The sequence below is a fragment of the Pundamilia nyererei genome, unplaced genomic scaffold (genome assembly GCF_000239375.1).
Source record: "Pundamilia nyererei isolate P.nyererei 1_Seehausen unplaced genomic scaffold, PunNye1.0 scaffold00015, whole genome shotgun sequence".
Classification (NCBI taxonomy): Eukaryota; Metazoa; Chordata; class Actinopteri; order Cichliformes; family Cichlidae; genus Pundamilia; species Pundamilia nyererei.
Window position 1 is genome coordinate 2,625,627 of NW_005187416.1, and position 20,387 is coordinate 2,646,013.

The 20,387-nt window shown below is 39.9% G+C and overlaps 1 protein-coding gene across 2 annotated transcripts in view; it reads right to left on the reverse strand.

The window, feature by feature from the left end:
• Nucleotides 1-4,494: 4,494 nt before the first annotated feature.
• The window catches only part of tmem248 (transmembrane protein 248), a 16,867-nt gene continuing 974 nt past the window's right edge, over nucleotides 4,495-20,387 (reverse strand). The window contains exons 2-7 of one of the 2 annotated variants that reach the window (XM_013908856.1): nucleotides 19,084-19,242; nucleotides 18,081-18,369; nucleotides 13,598-13,748; nucleotides 12,399-12,582; nucleotides 11,217-11,398; nucleotides 4,495-8,907 (exon numbers count right to left, since the gene is read on the reverse strand). In XM_013908856.1, coding sequence (XP_013764310.1) covers nucleotides 8,853-8,907; nucleotides 11,217-11,398; nucleotides 12,399-12,582; nucleotides 13,598-13,748; nucleotides 18,081-18,369; nucleotides 19,084-19,242 — 1,020 coding nt within the window. In that variant the 3' untranslated portion in view covers nucleotides 4,495-8,852. The remainder of the gene's footprint in view (nucleotides 8,908-11,216; nucleotides 11,399-12,398; nucleotides 12,583-13,597; nucleotides 13,749-18,080; nucleotides 18,370-19,083; nucleotides 19,243-20,387) is intronic. The other variant, XM_005725416.2, reaches the window with a different exon arrangement.

Below are 20,387 nucleotides of genomic sequence, written 5' to 3' on the forward strand. Positions count from 1 at the left end.
GAACAAGCTGAAAACATGACGGTGAGATTTTATGACCTCATGCAGCTGCCTATTCATCCAGCAGACGTGGAGCTAAATCATTATGCATCTGGAGTTGTGTTTTTGGCAACTCTACTGCCTACCCGATATTCACTCACATTTGACCTCTGTTTTGCACGTCAGTAACTCCTGAGAAAAACAGTTTATCTAATTTCCTGCAAAACGGTTTCTTGCATAGTCTAGTTGTAGTGCACGACTCTTATCGGAGCTTTTCTGCTGAAAACAGCTGCTGCCTGCTGTTTTGTGAGCAAAGTTTCAGGACAGGAAACTAAAATAATGAGCTAAAAATGAAAAGACGAGTGGTACTAAGGAGGACGGCAATGATTTTCTGTTAGTTTTTCCCCAGAAATTTTCTTTCCTACAGGTGTGCAAATACATGCCAGATTTCTTTTGCTTAGAGCCAACCGGCTTCATTTGCTTCTTTGCTGTGCTCGTGAATGAGAGCAGAGTGGGAACACTTGGCATCAAAACTGACATGGTGCTTTAGACCTTCTGGCTCTATGCCTGGCAGTGTTTTGGAGTTTCAGGTTATGACTATTGATAATAGATGAAACACACTTTGGAGGGAGGTTTCGCCACATTACACCATATCATAGTAGTCATTCATTTGGCTCCTGTGCAGACATTTGGCTTTCCCTCTTAATTTTGTGGGAATTTATCAGAATAAGTAACAGGATGTGAATTTAAAACATTAATCACTCCTTGTTTACTGACTTTCATTCCCATTAAGGACCTCATGACAAGCACTGAGCTTCACAAACAGATGATGGATAATAACCGCCTCTTAATGTCTTTCTTGACTGTGTAGCTTTTCTCTGCCTCCTCCCACTCCATAAACAGCAGTAAACATACTGTTTTCTCAGCATTGCTAAGTGGTTGATTTATAGTCATCCGCCTTAGACTAAAATTACATGTTATTTCATCCAATTACACGTTTTTTATGTATCACATCTCTGTTGCTGGACAGTCTGTGCCTCCTCCTTGTTTGCACGGATTAGTTTCCGTGTTGTGGTTGATACTGCATGAATCATATTTGCCATTTTTTCATATAAATTGCATTCATCGACACGGGATGTGATGCCTTGCCTTCTTGAATTAAAAAATAAAGTGTTCATCCTTTCCTCTAAACACAAGTCTGGCATTTTTTTTCTTTTTCTTATTGTCTGAAAATCCCTGGATGACACCAAAGCCCACACAAACTGTGCTCTGTTGAGCATTTACGACAGCAGGATGGCGCATGAGGACTCAAAATAAACACAGTGGCGTTGTTTGTTTGTGAAGACAGAACATCACCCAGTGTAATAAAAAGACTCATTTATGCACTTTAAATAGTTTATGCACAACAAAATAAGAATAAGCTTTTGTCAGCACTGACGCATGTTGGGCTTATGCACTATGCGTTGTTCCTGCTGGTAGACTGTCCGGAGCTGGGTAAGCACGCTGTTGCTGTTTCTGATTATATTACTGACAGGAGGAAATCAATGGAGCCAAATGTTCTCCAATACTTATGAGCTTCTGTCTGTCCAGGTTTTGAATGCAAGTTTGAATTTCTGCAAAAATAGGTGCAAATGAGGAAAAGAGGCGCATGGAAAGCTGCACAGGATGTAAGTGGTCCTGAAACACTGTGCCGGTCTCAGAATTGGTTCTGATGGAAAAGTGACATGAATGCAGGTGGTGGGTACTTAAAGGGGAAAGAATCCTAAACCTAACCCTATGTTTTCCAATCACACTTTTTGTCAGTTAGAATTATTTTTGTTTTTCTTTGTCCTTTGATTTAGGGTCAGGCTGAGCACCGATGATGAACACGCTGTAGATTTTACCATCGCACAGCTCCAAGCAGCTCTGTGATCTTAACAAAGACTAAATATACACTCACTGGACCCTTCTCGATAGCGCAAACATCCATTCTGCACTTCACACGGTAGCAGCTAAATGCATGTAGGCATGCAGAGAAGATCAAGTAGATCTGCTGAAGTTGAAAAAGAAACAAAATTGTGATTTAAGTGACTTTGTGGCATGGTTGGCGCCCGCTGGTCTGAGTATTTCAGAATCTGCTGATCTATTGCAATTTTCCCACACAAGCATCTCTAGGATTTACAGAGAATGGTGTGAAAAGAGAGAGAAAATATCCAATCATACTCTTTTGATGACCAGTTCCAGTTTACATGGCCAACATATGACTGAGGAGTACACTGACAAAAGGTTAGTGTTTGTATTGTGTCTGTCCAATGGATGTTGGTTTATGGAAAAGGGTACAGAAATATTTCTGCAGCACTAAAGGAGCACGGTGACCTCCATCATGTTTAAATTGAAGTTGTTTAGAACCACCAGAACTCTTTTAGAGCTGGCCAGCTGGCAAATCTGAGCAAACGGCATAGAAGGGAGGTGACTATGATCACTCTGACAGAGCTTCATAATTTCTCTGTGGAGAGAAGGACAACCATTTCTGCAGCACTCGACCAATTAGGCCTGTATGACAGAGTGGACAGATGGAAGCCACTCCTCAGTAAGAGGCACATGACAGCCAGCTTGGAGTTTGCCAAGAGGCACCAGGAGGGTTCTCAGACCATCCAAAAGATTGAACTCTTTGGCCTGAATGTCGAGCATCATGTTTGGGGAAAACCAGGCAGTGCCCATCGTTTGGTCGAAATCATTGTTACAGTGAAGCATGGTGGTCACAGTATCATGCTGTGGGGATGTTTTTCATTTCATGCTGCTGTTTTTCAGCAGCAGGAAATGAAAGATGATTATTATTATTGCATTATTACTGCATTATTATTATTATCCTTGATAATAACCTGCTCCAGGCTTAACCTCAGACTGGGGATCACTACCTTGAATGGCTCAGTTAGAGCCCAGACTTGAATACAACTGAACATCTTTAGAGAGATCTGGAAATGGCTGTGAATGCATGCACCCCATCCGACCTGATGGAGCTTGAAAGTTTCTGCAAAGAGGAACAAACTGCCCCAAAATAGGTGTTGCCAATTCTCTAGGACCATACGCAAAGAGACACAAAAAGGCTTTAACATCTGGGAAAGGTCCTTCAACAAAGTAGTGATCAGAGGCTATGAATGTGGTGGATGTTATATTTTGTTTTTTTATTTTAACATCTAGTCCTTTTAACTGCATTAACTGAATTTGCAAGATTTACTTTATCATTATGGGATATTGTGTGTAGATTTCTGAAGTGAAAATGAATTGAATCCATTTTGGAATAAGGCTATAACATGACAAAATGTGGAAGCGAGAAGCACTGAATACTTTCTGTATGCACTGCTAACATTGGTGAATTGGTAATAAGTAAATGGAGTTTCCCTTAGGATGACACCAATACCAGTTCACATAGCACTTTCTAGTCACCAGAGACGCCAAGAGAACATATGATGACTACGCACATCTATACTGGTACATCACAGAACAATACTTATATTACCTCCATGAGTAAAAATCCTCTACATCCAACTGTGGCTTTGCATCTAAAACCTGCAGGACATCGGCACTCAAGGCCTGGAGTTGCCCATCCCTGCTTTACATGAATGAACCATTGAAACAAAATGATTGGCTGAACTTCAGCTCTGCTTTAAATATTCTTGGAGCCTCACCTTCTTCATGAGTTGTCCATTCAGGGGATTGCTTGGCAATTTGGGTCTCGAGGGCTAGTTTGGCATTTCTTCATCTCCAGCGGTCAGGCCCTACTTGGTAATTCTGCCTTGCTGCCATCTGCCCTTTAAGTCACACAGATAATGTGAAGAACTTGGAAAAACTGATGCCATGTACTTTATCGTAATGCTAAAGTGTCTTGATGCCATGGAAATACGTTAACATCACCAGTGCAATCCTTATTTCATGCAGAGAGAGCTAGAGCTTACAGATCTTAATATTTCTCTGACCTCTTATTTTAGGTAGAGCCAAATTAGTTTATTTTCCCTGGCAGATCATTAATCTCCCTAATCTAAATTAATAAATGCTGTGGTGTTGGGGATAAAGGGAGAGTCAGAGACGAAGAGCGGTTGAACTTCAGAGACTGTTTATTTAAACTTGAATTCATTTACAGCAGTTCCACTGGGGAGGAGAAGGGTCTGAATGACATCCTAGCCACATTAAAACCTATGGTCCTATCTACTGTATGTACAGGGAGGAGGATGCAGCTCGACAGTGCAGAAGGCACAGAGTTGGCTTAATATTTGCCTGTAAGCGCTGCTAACATGACAAAAAGGATGACAGAGAGGAGGAAGGGCACCTTTTATTGGAGTCATGTTATAGCAAAAAACACAAAACACTGGTATGGTAGCTTGAAACTGCCAACAGCACAGATGAAACAAATTAAAATGAATGTAGGCGTTGTTTAGTTAAATGTGCTGATTTGTTTAAATGTTTTTGTCATTTTGTATTCTTTGAATTAATTTCACTTTTTTTGCTTTTCCTTGTATATTATTTGTATTTTTCATTTGCCACCTGTTTCATAATTTACTTTTTTATTTTTAGTCATTTTTTGCTTTAATATACATCTGAAGGAGTCATACAGTGCGTGTTACTAGGTAAACTTTCTGCACAAACAGCTCCCTCCAATCAGGCGGCATCTAGATGTGACAAAGCCGCGGAAACTGGTTGGCAAAGCCATGTCAACCGTCCAGTCGCTAGGGAAAAATTTGCATTCCCTAACTGGTTGGCAAGTGGTTGCTGGCAACCAGGAGGTACAATTGATTGCAAACTCCACTGAAAACCTTTCAATTGCTTGAGTTGCTTTACCGCTGCAACCTGTTGTGGTTGGTAAGAAACCCAGTAGTAAGGTGGCACGTTTGCATCTTCCCTCTAAGATATGGGCAACTGTGGCAATCTATTAGGGTGCAAAGCAATCGCAAGGTTTGTAATGCAGCACCGCATAAGTCTTTGCAACCAATTTCATCTCAAATTTCCTTGTTTTTTTCTCAGCAAACTGCATGACTAAGACCTTCTTTCACTGAGCTTCGTGTTTTTTGGGCAGTTTCAGTCCTCCATACACAGCGACATGGTGCAACTTAAGGTGAATATGGCGCAACTGTTTTCACGTCATTAGTGATATAGTGGAGTAATTTGAAAACTACAACAGCAAGCATCTGCTCCTTTAAAATCCTTTAAATGTACACTTCACAATAGTTAAGATTTGCTTTAGTTTTTCCTGTGCGATTTACAATATGTGATAGATGAAGCAAAGACAATGTTAAGGCATTTTTTGCAGTCAGAGATGCAAATTTAACCCAAGGGAGGGGGGTGAAAATCGCAGAGAAAAGGATATGAAGCAGGTAAATGCAAGTGATACGTGTTAAGACAGCTTCATTCACAACTTCAAGTTCCTTTAAATCAATCCCGGCTACCCATCCATACCCAAACAGACCAATAAGAGCTGCCAGATCTTCCAAAAGAAGAAAACAAAAACAAACAAAAGCAGGTGGGAGCACAATAGATGGATGAGAGAACGCAACAGATCCATGCTCATCATCTGAACAATAGAATTAGGAAGACTTTTTCTAGCATCATTTTCTGTGTGTATGTTTGGGGGGTATCGTAACCATTACAACCAAAATCAGTCATTCACTGACATACACACGAAAAACGCAAATGTTAAGTACAGCGTTTCATACAACAACATGACGGGAAAACCTTACACTATGAAAACCAATCAAAACAAACAACACAATTCAAGTAAAGCCTCCCAAACTGAAAAAAAAATTATATATTTATATAACATATTTTGAATCACTTGGAATTCTTGCATCTCAGATTTAGATTACGCTGCTTATAAAAACAGTACATTCAACAAGTACATCAATTATGGAGCAAAAATATAGCAGAGGTAAGTTAAATGTATCGGTAAATGCTATTGAAAAGGAAACAAAATACGTAATTACAAACAGGCAATCTTTACTTCTGTAGGAAGGTTTTTACTCAATTCTCTGGACACGGACCAATGCAACAAACCAGCAGACATACAGCACTGTCTTTTTGTTTTTGCAGATCTAATATGTGCTGCTCTCAGAGAGAAACGCAAACAAACAGCAACAGATTAAAAGTTTTGCAGGTGGAAGTCGGGGGAGGTGACTTGTTTTGTCTCTGCAACGGAATCCTTTTCAAAAATCAGACGCTCGGAAACGAGATTTCAGAGAATTGCAGTCTGCAGCTACACTTCATCCAAAACTCACTCTCATGCATTCACACACAAAATGAGTCTTTGCACAGTTTCATGTCATTCAAAATAATACAAATGTTAGTTTAATAATTGATATATAATAAATGGATAAATATGATATTGGTATTCCCACTGCTGCTCAGAAGTTTGCCCTTGTTTTTTGAAAGAAAAGTACATTCTTATTCGCTACAGTTCTTAATAGTGAAATGTTGCAATAGTCCCTCTGTTCTGATGGTATAATGTATTCTCAAATGAAAGTATGTTCTGGTAAAACGCAAATTGTTTGTTATACATTACATCCAAAAACCAGTATTATCATTAAAGAAGCAACACACTTGGCTAGTAGAGTGCTTTGGATGCCTCCTTAAAAAACACAATTTTATTGTGAAACTCAGTGTTCCTGTTTTAAGAACAGGAAGACCATTGGTGTTTACTACTCCCTTCAGAGACCAGCAGCACCTCGCTCTTACAAAAACACATTCAATGAAACTGCCACTTCAGCGTTTCTCAAACTCTGATGCACTCAGTGGTGGACCAACTCCTCCTACTTCTTTCTCTTCTGCTTGGAGGCATTTTAAGTTGTCCTCTAGGGGGAGTAGTGCACACTGTCGTATGAAAGAGGAGTCAGCAACCTTCGTTAACCACTGGCTAACAGAGAAAAACGTGTATTCTTTTATTGGTTAGCAAATGATTGCCTGAGGCTGCCTGTCATTAGGTGAAACTGCACCAAGGTAAACAGTGTAACACCAAAAACTACCTTGCTGGTTGCAAGCAGAGTCAAAGAATTGCCTGTAGTTTGCATGGAGAACAACAACATGTCTGTAAACACTTGCCAACTAACTGCCAAATGTTAGTGAAACCGAACAGTATGATGCAAACTGAAAATGGAAACAGTCCACCGTCAAACTAAAAGCTGCACCTTGTGAAATCTCCCTACTTCATGTAAGCTATAGCAGACCAAAGTGATCTGCCAGGTTCTGGTGCAGCACTCCCTTTGCAATCAATTTCACCGATCATCAGCCAGCAACCTCCTGAAACCACTTGCCAACCAGTCAGAGTACACATTTTTCAGTCACTATGACTCTGCGACTGATGCCTTACATATAATAGAAACGTCAAACTTTTACCATGATTAACTTGCATTTGTTAATATATGGAGTCCCAAGAGCACAGGAGTAATGGATGCTGAAATTGGGCCTCTGAACACCTACATAGATGTATTAAAAATGACAAGTTATTAATAACCAAAGGATTCACTAAATGATTTACAGTATTTTTTATCATTTCACATTATATTAGATGAAAACTTTTCTTTAAAACAAACAAGGATGGTTATTGTAAACGTCTGAGCAGCAGAATTAATTATCATATTTATTTTTTTACATGGAGGCCAATTAGTTTATTTACATGAAAAGAAATAATCACAGGAGATAATAACAAAAATGTGCAAGACATCCAAAGGTGCACTATCTATGAAAACACTTTAACATGTGCAACTCATATAATTTATCATTTCAAAAAGGTGACGTAACTAAAGTGTCTAATATAAAGTAACTCAAGGGTCACCCGACATTTACAATAACAGGACAAAGAGCACAAGCTTGATTTCAAACCACAGGCTCATCATACCAGAACAAATAAAATGTGATATTTGGCTGTGGAAGAAAGGGGCGGAGAGTTAATGTGGGGAAAGGGACAAAAGTGATGACCCACGCCTATTTTCAAGCAAGCAAGTCCACCGTAGGTAAGGCAAGATCAAATGTTCTGTATCTCCTGGGTGCGACAGAGAGGACTGGATCAAACACCAAAACTGCTGCACAGTGACTGGCAGCAAATTAAATTCAAGAGGCAGGTGAGTGAAGAAGCAACTGACAGAGGAAAGCATAAGGCCAAAAAAGAAGAAGAAGAAAAGAATATGTGACAAATTTCAACAACAAACAACAGGAAGTTCTGGTAATTCTTTAACTGCTAATCAAAAGCAGTTCGTAAAAGGAAGATGTGAAATTCTTAAATCACTTAAATGTCACTTAGATGTCTAAATGGACTTTAAAGAACCCGATTCTAACTAGAATTTTAATTAAACCATCAAATTTGGTGCAGAGAAAAGTACTACTTTATTCCATTCCTCGCTTAAGCTGCTATGGTGAGGATTTAATCATTATTTACCTGCTTTTCTGTTTCCTTAAACATGTTCCAAGTGATTAAACATCACGCTTTGTTATCAGGGCGACAAAACCACTTTGACCTTAAGATATCTAAACATTTACCACTTTGATAAAACACTTCTGTCTATCGTGCTTCATAAGGTGAGTCCCAATCGCCCCAGAAAAAAGAAGTAGCTCTTGGATGTGGCCTTCTGCTTTGTTTCTGTACTGCATGTTTGGACATGGCACTGGGGGGCTCAGGCAAAAATCAAAAGAAATAACAAAAAGGGAAAAAAACAAAACTAAAGAGTTCCTAGAAATATTTACACCACAGATACAGGCACTTGTATATCTTTGGTTGGAGAAATCCAACATTGCAAGAGTAATGCATTCACAGAGCTTTTGTGTCCCTTATTGTATTTCCAGGGTCCACTAGGCAACTGGTAAGTCGTGTTTTTGTTTTTTAATTAATTTCTTCTCTTTCTTTAATTGTGTCCATGTTACAGGTAAGTCCTGCCATTCTCTGATGTCTTTTTAACCCTCTGACAACGCCACCTGCAACAAAAGAAATGGATTTCAGTTTCAGTAATTACAGAAATTTATGGTACCAAAATCTGGTGATGTAGCAAAGAGCGGTGAAAGTGTGACAGAGGAAGACAAGAGTCTTGTTTACTTGTCTGTTTACACACAGACGCATTTTGCAAGCATTTAACCCCCCACCCCCAGCTGATCGATGCACTTCACTGATGTTTATTTGGGAAACACGACTGGACTTTATCAGCTATTGGTGACTGTTCCAATGCATCCCCTGTTGTTTTCTGCTGCAATATTTTGAGTGTTTTGTGCTATTTTATTTTGAAAATTTACATCTCAGCATCCTTAAGAAAGTGGTACACAGACAGTATCCAATTCTCATCATATCTGTCTCGGGATGCAACTATCCATGGGTTTTTCCCCCCACTTCTGATATGATACAGATACTCTGGCTTCTTTATCTGTTGATACAGAGAACAGACATGATGCCAGAGTGAAATTAAGTTAACAAATCAAATTAGTAAGCTGGACTTCCTGCTACTCGGAGTATGAACCTTTCCTTTATGTATAAGGCAACATTAGGTTCCCCTTTCACATTGCTTTCCAAACAATAGAAGCTAAATTATCGCTAGCAAATACAATTGAGAAGATAATTTCACTTAACTCATTCACTGCCAGCCATTGGCAGTGAATGAGTTAAACCCATTGACTCATTCACTGCAATTGACGTCAATTGCAGTGAATGAGTTAACAGGAAGTCATTAGTAAAATAATGACAAAAGGATCACGACAAATAACATGAACTATTTCTGCTACTCAACTCTACTTTTTGTTCTAGTCTCACTTCCACATGTGAAATAGAAGTGATGACATATAGGGGAACTTATTAATAACAACAACAACAACAACAGTAAATAAATTGATAGAAAATGCTTAAGATCCCATAAGTGCAGTAAGGTTTCCCAGCAATTGTTATAGCAAACATAAGCAGTGGGGAAAGTGAGCAAGAGAAGCAAACAGGACAAGCTCTGTGTTAAACCACTGGACCACCAAGAAAATAAAATAAATAAAAAAAACTGCAAACATGGCGCTGCATTTGTGAAATCCTTCCAAACTGCTGTTTGTTTGCTGTCGTCTTCCCACCAGCAATGAAGGGAAAATAAACAGAGCAAGACTGAACTGAACAGTTTTGCCCGCAGGTCAGCACGCTGTCACAGATCAAGCTTTGTAAGTGCAAAACGAGACAGGTGCGCAATCAAAATATCAGGTCCCTATGTGTGAACACCAAATACAGCAATGTGGAGAGGTAGCAGTGCATAGTTGATGTTAAGCACCAGTGTAATGGTCATCACTGGTTTAGACCCAAGCTGGGGCTACACCCCGTGCCTGTGTGGGGTTCCTCCAGCTTCCTTCCACAGTGCAAAGACATGGATCTCAAATTATCTGGTGAATCGTCAGTAGATGAGAGGTTGAACAGAACCTTGTATGCTGCTTGTATAGTTATGAATGTGTGGTTAAATGTGGCTTATAGTCTCTGTGATCTGAGTGTTCGACATTTATGTGCCTCACAAATTTAAGCTCCAACAATCTAACCTGGAGACGATGCTACATAAACACACATATTATTTTTCCTTGTGTTTGTTACGTTAGAGACATCAAAGAGTCCATCTGTTTGCTTGCTGGTGGTCTCCACTTCAGAACAAAACACACAGACCAATGAATATGCGGGAAACTGCCAGTTACTGGAGTGCCAGTTTGGGTGTAACCAAGGCAGAGTCATGCAGAGGTAAACACACCAAGAAGACAGACAAACTGCACTCTGTTTGTTTTGCTCCTCCCTTCAATATTTCAAACTAAGAGTCCCAACATGAGCTCTTAGATAAAGAAATCTGCAGCTGTTGCCCCACCTTCCTTATCCAAGCAAACAAAAATAACAGCTATGTTAAAATACACTCTCTCTCAACTGGTGTGAACTCGCTATGTGTATGGGGAAAACGAACTGTGCTACATGCAACAAACAATAAGATCAAGGAGAATGAACTCCCTTCACCTCTGGAAGCGAGATGCAACTACTTCATATACCAGGCACAGTCAAGGATCATTACCATAATGTTCACCCAGACTTTTACACCAAATCTTACAGCATTCGGACGTCTTTGTTATGCTCTCAAGGGAAGCTTAAATATTCTTTCATTTGGTTTGGAGTTTGTAAGGAGTTCATGTGCCAAAACAAACAAACAAAAAGCAGAGATAGCAGGAAATCAGCAGAGTCATTGATTGGAGCGAGTCTTTGACCGATCACTGGTCAGTTGATACTTGACTGAAACTACCTGTTGAAGTCATATAGCACTGCTGGTGTCTGTTGTACCTTCTCAGGACAGAAGTCAGGGTTGGTTTGTCGCACTTTGCCAGGCCGCCCCTTTATGACTGCATAGCAGAACATAGTGATGACCATGACAAACAGGAAGTAGCTAGTGTGCATCAGGTGAAGGTTGATGAGGGAACGGTCGTCCTAGTAAAACAAGCGTTAAGAGACAGTTTAATGTCACAGAGTAACTTCGGGTTTTATTTCAAGCAGAAGGCTACAAGCTTGATTTCTTTATTGCTCACTGCACAAGTTACCTGTAGTTTTTGGTGAAGGTGGTACACTAAAAACATACGTATAATAGTTACTGCATGCATGTGTGTTTTCTCATAACAGCTGCAGCTCCATGTTAAACAGATCAGCCATTTCTCATTAGAAGAGGTCTTAACATGTCTGCAGTTTTCAGGTGTATTCTTCAGCTGCTGCTCATACTTATTGTGGTGCCTGCGTCAATACCTCAGACAACAGTATACGATTTTCCTCTGAACTTCACTTTGCGCCTCCTCCTCAAAATGCACCATCAAAACTTCCTGCTCTTTAACCCCAACTTTCTTTGATTGGCTGCCCCTTATAAACAAAAGTTTTGAACCGCCGGGGGGGAACGGACGGACTAATGTGCAAAAGACTGATGTGAGAGAGTGTTTATAGCAGTCTGAGGCCTGAGCTTTTGGTTCACATGGATTACTCACACGTACGATAACCTGATTAATCTGAAACTCTGGCGGTATGTAACGTGAGCCTATAACATTGTACCAGTACATATATTGGGGAAAAGCATATTAGGTCCACTCTAATGATAATTTAATTCCAGCATTGCTGGTACATTTGCAGCTCAAATGCAGCTCACTGTTCCTGGAACAACCTACGCCCATCAGTACAGATCTAAATGCCTTTCAGAATAAACTACAGGTTTAAGAACATTTACCCCTAAATGATCTCTCTGTGTTACAATGGGTTAAAAAAATACTATCAACAAAGTATACCATTCTTATTCTCAGTCATCCTACTTGTTTAAATCATGGGGAAATGACACTAAAAGGATGCATATCACAGAAACTTTGTTTTTTACCTTTACGTATTTAAATGAAATGAGACATAAAGAACCACTGTTGAAATTCAAAAACTGTGAGGAGCTGTGGTGACTCACATCTGGAACAATCACGGTAAGTTTTGGGTTGAGTGCGTGGTACACTTTGCCAATGGCTCCTTTGTAACACCAGAAAGGGTTGTAGTCCTGACTGTACTTGGTATCTGAGTCGCGGACCGTGGTGAACACCTTGTACCAAGATGTGGCATTGGTGTACGTCTCTGGCACGCAGTGTGGTGGCTGCCTGCAAACAAAAACACAGGGGCTTTTGTTAACTGGTGCAGTGGAATTGTTCACACCATATTATAGCAGAGAAACATACAGATGTTGTTGCTGTTTATCTGCTCTGTATATTTTCTTATGTTTATTTGTGTCAAACAGCCTTATTATGAAAAATAGCTTATTTGGGTGACAACAGATTATCTATCAGGACAGGAAGGAAAACAAATGCAACACACAGATGCCACAGCTGCTAACAGGGGAAAAAAGCACAAGAGCAGACATATCAAGAGGTTTTGATCAATTTTAAATAATAATTATAGTAATAAAAAAGTAAAGTAAAAATTGTGGATAACAATTTATAACTTCTTAATGTATAATTTCATATTATGCAGTTTACAACTGGGCCACCAGAGGGATCTAAAGCAGTATCCAAGGCAACTGATCCAATGAAACAATATGACTGTCTACAAATAATAATAAAAACACTGCTACTACACTGATAAATGGCATAGGTCAGTAAAACATAACAAATGAAGCTTAATTTGTCTGATGGAGCCTCACTCACACTGCCTCTACACTTTAACAAGACCCACATTTCATCATATTTGCAACATGCAAGGTGATGCAATTTGCACCTTGACTACCTCTTGCTTATCTTGACAGATTCAATTAATCAAATTGAGCGGCATACGTCTGTTCCATGCATGGGCATGCACAAGCCCTGCAAAAATATTTGTGAGTCAATCGTTTGCAAAATGTAACGCTGTAGTAACAAAGTACTTGCAAATCACTTTAACTGCAGAGCTACAAAAGGAAGTTGCACATTACTGCATATTTTGTGGTTTCTCAAATGGTTCAAAATAACAAACAACAACAACAACAAAAATGCATGTTTCTGTAAAACAAGGCAACGCAGACTTATTGCCTTTACTGAATGATAAACTCCTCAAAGCTGCATTTCATTTAGTCTGCATCAGAAAGCTCAAGACTAATTTAGTGCGCTTGTTCCCTTGAGTTATGGAGGCAGTCCAACTCACACTGTGACTGGGAAGATATTGCTGGCCGCTGTGATGGTCATGCAAGTGCTGAACACCACCTGCTCGCAGTGACCGTGCAGAACACAGTCGTCCGAGTTCCAGGATACGGGCAGAGTAAACGTGATGTTTATTTCTTCATGAGCTTCTCGGCCTACAGGCAAAACAAAGACAACGAGAGCAGCAGATTGTTTTAAACTTTTCACGACAAGATGTCACCAACTCATTTCTTTTACATTTTAATCACAATGTAATGTTTTTAAGGCAACCTCGTGTTGCATTTCCATGACCCCAAGATCAAGCTAAAAACCTCTGAGCTCTAAAGCGAATATCAGAGGTACGAACAGTCCAAACAGTATGAATGCAACTCCTGCAGCAGGAGGCACATACCAAGCTACCCCCTGATAACTAATGACAGGCTGATTTTGTAGGCTTATGCAATATTTTTCAAACTGCAAAGGAGATTAGAGGATTATCAGTCAAACTGAGTGGACTCCTGGGTGTGATTTAGGACTGACGTGTTCATCCAGATGGAGGAGACAATAAAGAAAACAAAAGGAATTCTCACTAAGTCCAAAAACTGTTCTACTAGGCAACTCGTGCTTTATAAACTCTAGTTTAAACAGATGAGAAACTTTGATGTACAATAATAAAAATAAGCATTTATACAAAAAAAAATAAAATAAAATAACCTGTCATAGAACTAATATGCAGCATTTGCATTTGATTTTTCTCTCCGGGTAATACATTTGTTGCCATTCAAATTCAAGATAATGCTACCTGTTCCTGGCTAACAGCTCAGCCAATCACAACACAATAAAAAAATTTTTAAAAAAAGACAAACTAGAGCCTCTTTATGAAATGTAATTTACAAAATAAGGCTGCAGTATATAATTTTAAACGACAATCGAGGTGAGACAGTACAGTTCAGATGAGTATATTTTGATGTTATGTTACACAATCGCTTTCATTCAGAAAGTCATGCCAGCGTTTGGATCTCTGCCCTCAAGAAAGACTCAAGCAAACCCCACCCTCCACTTTCCAACAAGAAATAACAGCATAAAGTCTGAGAAAGTTACTCCAACCAGCTGTATGCGTGACAATAATAGTTCATCATTATCCATTAACATCGACAATAACAATGATTTTTGGTTTGTGTAAGCAGGAACTAAATGCCTTTCTTTGAATAGAGAATTGCAGATGACTACTTGTTTTTTAAGGGTGAATTTGAATCTAAAATGACACGTTCAACACTACAGTCAGTGACGCAAAGTGACTGAGGCAACAGGAACCTGCAACCAGAAACCTTAAAAGGAGAGAATGAGTCACTCCGAGCAGACACAGCAATGGTCGTGCCACTAAACTTGAATCGCAGTTATTTATTTTAAATGCAAAATTGATCTTACTGACAATTCAACAGACGTCTTTGACAATTTTCACCGCCATTCGTCTGTTTCACTCCAGACCTGGCAGGTACTCACACGCACACTGCTGCTTACCCAAATGCAAATTTGTAACAAAGTTCAGTGCTGAGTGTGATGTAGTTTGGATGAGCAGCTCTTATAATTTGGGTAAAAACTGTTATTTGTTGCCAATGTTTCACCTACACTGTCAGAAAACATGCACATACAGGCATGTTTGCTTGACTCGCTTTATGAGAATACTGATTAACATTAATGCATCCCCCAGCCTCATACAGTTGGACATGTACAAAGTACATTTTCGGTTGTTTTATCATCATTTGTTTTGGTTTCCTGTGATAAAAGACTTAATTCACTAATATAATTAGAACAATCAAAATGCAAGGAAGCCACAATCTTCCCTTTTTCAACAAGCACAATCACAAACACACTCCCTCTTACACACTAATAACAGCCGTTTCCTGATAGCTGTCCTTGTTTAAAAGCACCGCGTTCTGACTGCATGTGACATTCTGTAAACTGTAGCCATTTCCAAATAACCAGGCTTACACTCCCTCCAAACAAGCGCTGCATTAAAGTAATATAAAAAAATCATTTGACTAAAAACTTTGCCTCTAAGTAATAGAAAAAATTTTAAAAAATGGACTTCATGTGGAGATAGTAAATCCTGAACTTTGAAAGTTGGCAACATTAAGCAGAGTCTGTTAACCAGAAATCTGCCAAGTGTAATGTTTCACACATTTTTTAACATGCCTTCCTAATTCCAACATGCAGCACCTCAGAAGCGAAGCAGCAAGAAAACACTCATGGTCTTTCAGTGTGTATGAGCACTTTAGACAAAAGGAAAAGTTTGCTTTTTTTTTTTTGCCTGTCCCATTTGGTTCTTTAGCCGTCAGAATTGATGTCTGAAGACCAACAAGGATACCCAATGGATTTACTTTGCCAAATGGATCATCAAGACCTTGCCGTATTGGTCCATTTGATCAACTTTTGTTGTTATTATTTATTTTATTTTCAGTTGTTACAGACGGGACAGACCTGACTGAGGGATAGGAAAGGGAGAAAGAAAGATGAAGGAAAAGAAAAACAGAAGGGAAGAGGGACAGTGAGAAAGGGCACTTAAATAGAGAAAGAAGAGGAAACAAATCTCCTGGATCACCTGTTGAGAGAAAAAGAAGAGAAAACAAGCAAAAAAAGAGAGCAACATACTAAACACAACAGCATCACGTTAATCTAGCTAAGTGTAAACAGCAGTAAACACTAAATATTGAATGCTGTTGTGCAGCATTCCAACTACACCTTTATTGGCTGCTTGGAAATAGCAGCCAATAAAGGTGTAGTTTATGTCTATGAACAGTGAACACCCGTGTGCACACTTGTGTGGATCAGCGCGCTTGTATTCAAAAGGTTTCCCCATATTATGGTCTGCAAGAGGATGTAGCGAGCCATAGCCCTGTCCCCCAGGGCATGAAGCAGGCATGGAGGAGATCCAGGCTCCAGACATCCAGAGGCCCCAGAGTGCGAGAGCCCAAGGAGGACCACCGGAGGGGCATCCGTGCCACCCTCCTGGGAAGAGCTGAGGAGAGCCCCAGATGAGGGGTCACCCAGTAGCCACGGAGCAGAAGCCAGAGGGGGCTGCAGTGGCGTGCCCGCCGGCTCTGCCGGCAGCCAGCTGTGCCAGAGTGAACCGAGCCGCAGGCCCAGAGGCCGGAGGCCCGAGGGCTTTCTTTTCCCCGGAAGAGGCCTGACCAAGCAACAGGCACCAGGCCAAGTAGTCACCGGGAGTGAGCTGGTACATACCTGAGCGCCCAGCCCCGGACACCAAGAACCACCAACGCACCGACCCCTGAGGGCATCATCAGGAAATGTTTGCTAACGCACACTCAGATAAGCCGACAGACACATTCAGAAGCTTCACAGCATTTTAGGAATTCATGTTTCACTTGGTGGGCTCGCCGGGATCAGCTTAACGTTACACAACACCTCTGCTGTTTGCTCACCATGTTGAAGTAAAGTCACAGCACAGAGAGGTAAAGTAAAAAGCCCAACAGAAGATGCATCTGACATCAGAAAAAGGCAGCCACAACGCAAAAACTCTCCACACTATAGAGAACACACGTTTCTCCCACGATAATTAAAGAAAGCACCTGTTGCATAGCACGAGCAACGAGTGTAGAATTCATCAGAGTTTCCAAACTTGCCTTTCCATGAAAGGGTTCAGAGCAAATGAGGAATTCCTAATTTGTTAGATACAAAGATATCCTCTGCTAAGCAATGCCTGAAAGGCCTGATCACCACCTGTCACATCAAGACTCCTGCACCATTTTAAACAATCGAAACAAATGCTTTTTAATACCTGAAAATTAAGAAATAAGAGAAAATAACACTGATAGAAGGTATTATATTTTTGCTGCTTGGTATACAGCTAACTGTAAAATCATCCCAACAGCACAGTATTTAAGGCTCGCCTTTACATGAAATTAAAGCGAATCGCTGAACTTTTGGATGCTGGCCAAACTAAACAAGGAAGTTGAAGATGTATAGTACACTTACAGCCGTTTGAGCCACAGCTGACTTAGCTGTATCCTATTGATTTTCGACAAAAGGGTCTGCTTTTTAACCAGTCTTAAAATACCTTGTACACATTTAATACCTCTTACAAATTTAGGGGAAATATAGAGGCAATTAAGAACTTGACCGATTTTGATTTCAAACCTTTAAACAACCCCTAAACACCAACATATTGTTGTGAAATATTGTTTTAAGGCTACTCTACATCTGTATGAGCTGGCGTGTATTAGGCGTACATCTACCACCTGCAGTGGCAAGTAACAATCTTTCTTCTTCCTTAATCGAAGCTACAAGGCAATTAGACATTGTATGACAACAACATGTGGCATTTTGGAAATATTTCTGGCTATGCAACCTTCATGTATATTAACTGGAATCTTGTGAAAACAGTTTTGTTTTACTGATGTAGATAAACTGGGAAGTAGTTTATCCTGCTTTACAAGTCAAACCAACTACAGAGCAATCAAACCTAGCAAAGAAATATGAGAACCTACCTGAGAGGCCTACTTGCTGCCCCAGCACCGTGGCATACAGGTGGGTGATATTGCGAGAATAGCCTCCAAATGGACGCTGAGGGTCCAGCGTGAGGGTGATGGGGACTGAGATGTTAATGGGCCCCGAGTCCTCCAGCAGTAGGGGAACCTGAGTGCTGGAACGAGCCTGGCCGCTAGTCACCACCATGCTCTCCGGCGTGGTCGACTCATTCAGGCCGTGCTTTATCGTTTCATTCTCTGACACACAAAAGTCCAGCTCATTGAAGCGCAACAGAAAGGTGTTCCAGTCCTGTGAAAACAGTGAATATGTTTTTAACTGCCAGACATGACAACAGAAATTCATGTACAATGTTGCTGTTACTGTATGTATTTGTAGACAATATTTAACCTATGTGCAATATTTAGTTTGGTTACAATGCATCCAATTATTTAACTAGAACAACCTTTTTCATTTGCATATGCCTCCTTTCAGATTTACATGCTGCACACTGTGCAGAGAATGTGTATATTATATCATAACTTGTTCCCTCTGCATGCCGAGAGCTAGGGCAGAGCTAGTTGCTTAGTGCAGGTTGTTTGATTGTCAGCTTTATCATCTAAAAGCTACCTGATCAAACTTCATAAATCCTGACTGAGAGATGGTGCATGACCAAAAGAAGAATCCATGAAATGTACAGGTCCAAATCATTTTCTTTTGAACTGGGCTTGGCAGAGCACCATGTGCTCCAAATGCCCCTTAAATCTGACTCACATCAGAGCCAGGTGAAAAGGGGTCAGATACATATATATCCCACTTTATCCTACAAGAAAGCTGTTCTCAGCCTTACATCCTGTAGTGCAGTTGAAGCATGGTTTTAAATAAAAGAAAAAAAATGCACCCTTTAGTTATAAAGCAGGCAACAAAGGCCACCACCTGACATTCAGCATTAGCAGTGATCACACTTTACCGTTTTAGGACCACATAATTTCATCTACTTCAAAAAACTGCACGGGTGTGCCTTACCTCGGTTAACTCTGGAGACTTGATCTCTTTAATCTTAAAGAAATAACCGATGGTCAGGAAGGCGATGGCCACTGCACTTACACTGATCATAAAAATGACCAGAGGTGGACGGTTGTTGATGTAGCTTCTCAGGTTCTCTATAGGATTTAACAAGTACACCTGCACACAGACAAGCACAGATTAGCTAATATTTAAGTATGAGAGAGAGTGTGACTTGCTTTGCATCGAGGTTTGCACTAAGAGACAAACCGAACTTAAATGACTGATACAAGACATATGAGCATACGTGTCACTCATGATGACAAAGTGATGCATTAAATGCTTTAAACACAGCATTAGCAGTGATCACAGTTTCAAATGAAGAAAAAAAAAAAGACATTTGCTTTAGAGTCCAGTTTAAGATTGTGCACAGACTAAACAGCAACAAATATGCTGGGCTCACACTTAAATCTACCTTTAAAAATTATGCTTCAGAGTTACTCTGCACCATACAATTACATTGTCTGAAATTTAAGCAAATGAGGCCATCTCTGGCAGACAGTTCGCCACCAGAGTCATCACTAGTGAAGCATTCTAGGCAAACCACATTTAGATGATCTGTCTTGTATTAAAACTAGATTCTTTGATCCCCATGATAGAACAGAGAAAACCCGACTCATAGTGGTCAAAACATTTATAATTCTTTATTCAATCATCCTCCAGAAGAGAAAGAGCCCTGCACAGCCCAACGGCAGTTGCAGGATCTCTAACATTAGAATCTAAGAATGTCTCACATATAGGTGTTATTTAGGTACTTTACACATCACACATAGGGAAGTGAATACTTAAATTACCAGTTGTAATAAAGTAATGTGCTACATATTTCAACCAATTTCAAACATGCCAACTCTGCAATCACACTTAACTTATGGTTATGGTTTATTCTGTATCTTGTTGTACAACTGTGCATCATATAAATACTGCGTATCATCAGCATGAAATAACACTAAAAAAAATTATTCAGCATTGTATCTGGTTAAGACCCACTGATACAGTTCATCATATTCGGATAATAAACTAAGACGGAATTAATGTTGTTAAATGACACCGGAGTCAAATCAGACTGGTATACACAAATTGCCCACAGGTTCTTCGAAAACGGCACTTAACTGGTTCAGCAAGTTGCTTTGGCTGTGGAATTATTTAAACAGGACATTTAGCAGCAGAGCTACCTTTAAAAATAAAAATAAAAAATAAAAAATCCTCTCACTCAATCAAATAAAACTTTGAAAATTGCACTGATGCTTTGGAACAGAGTATATATA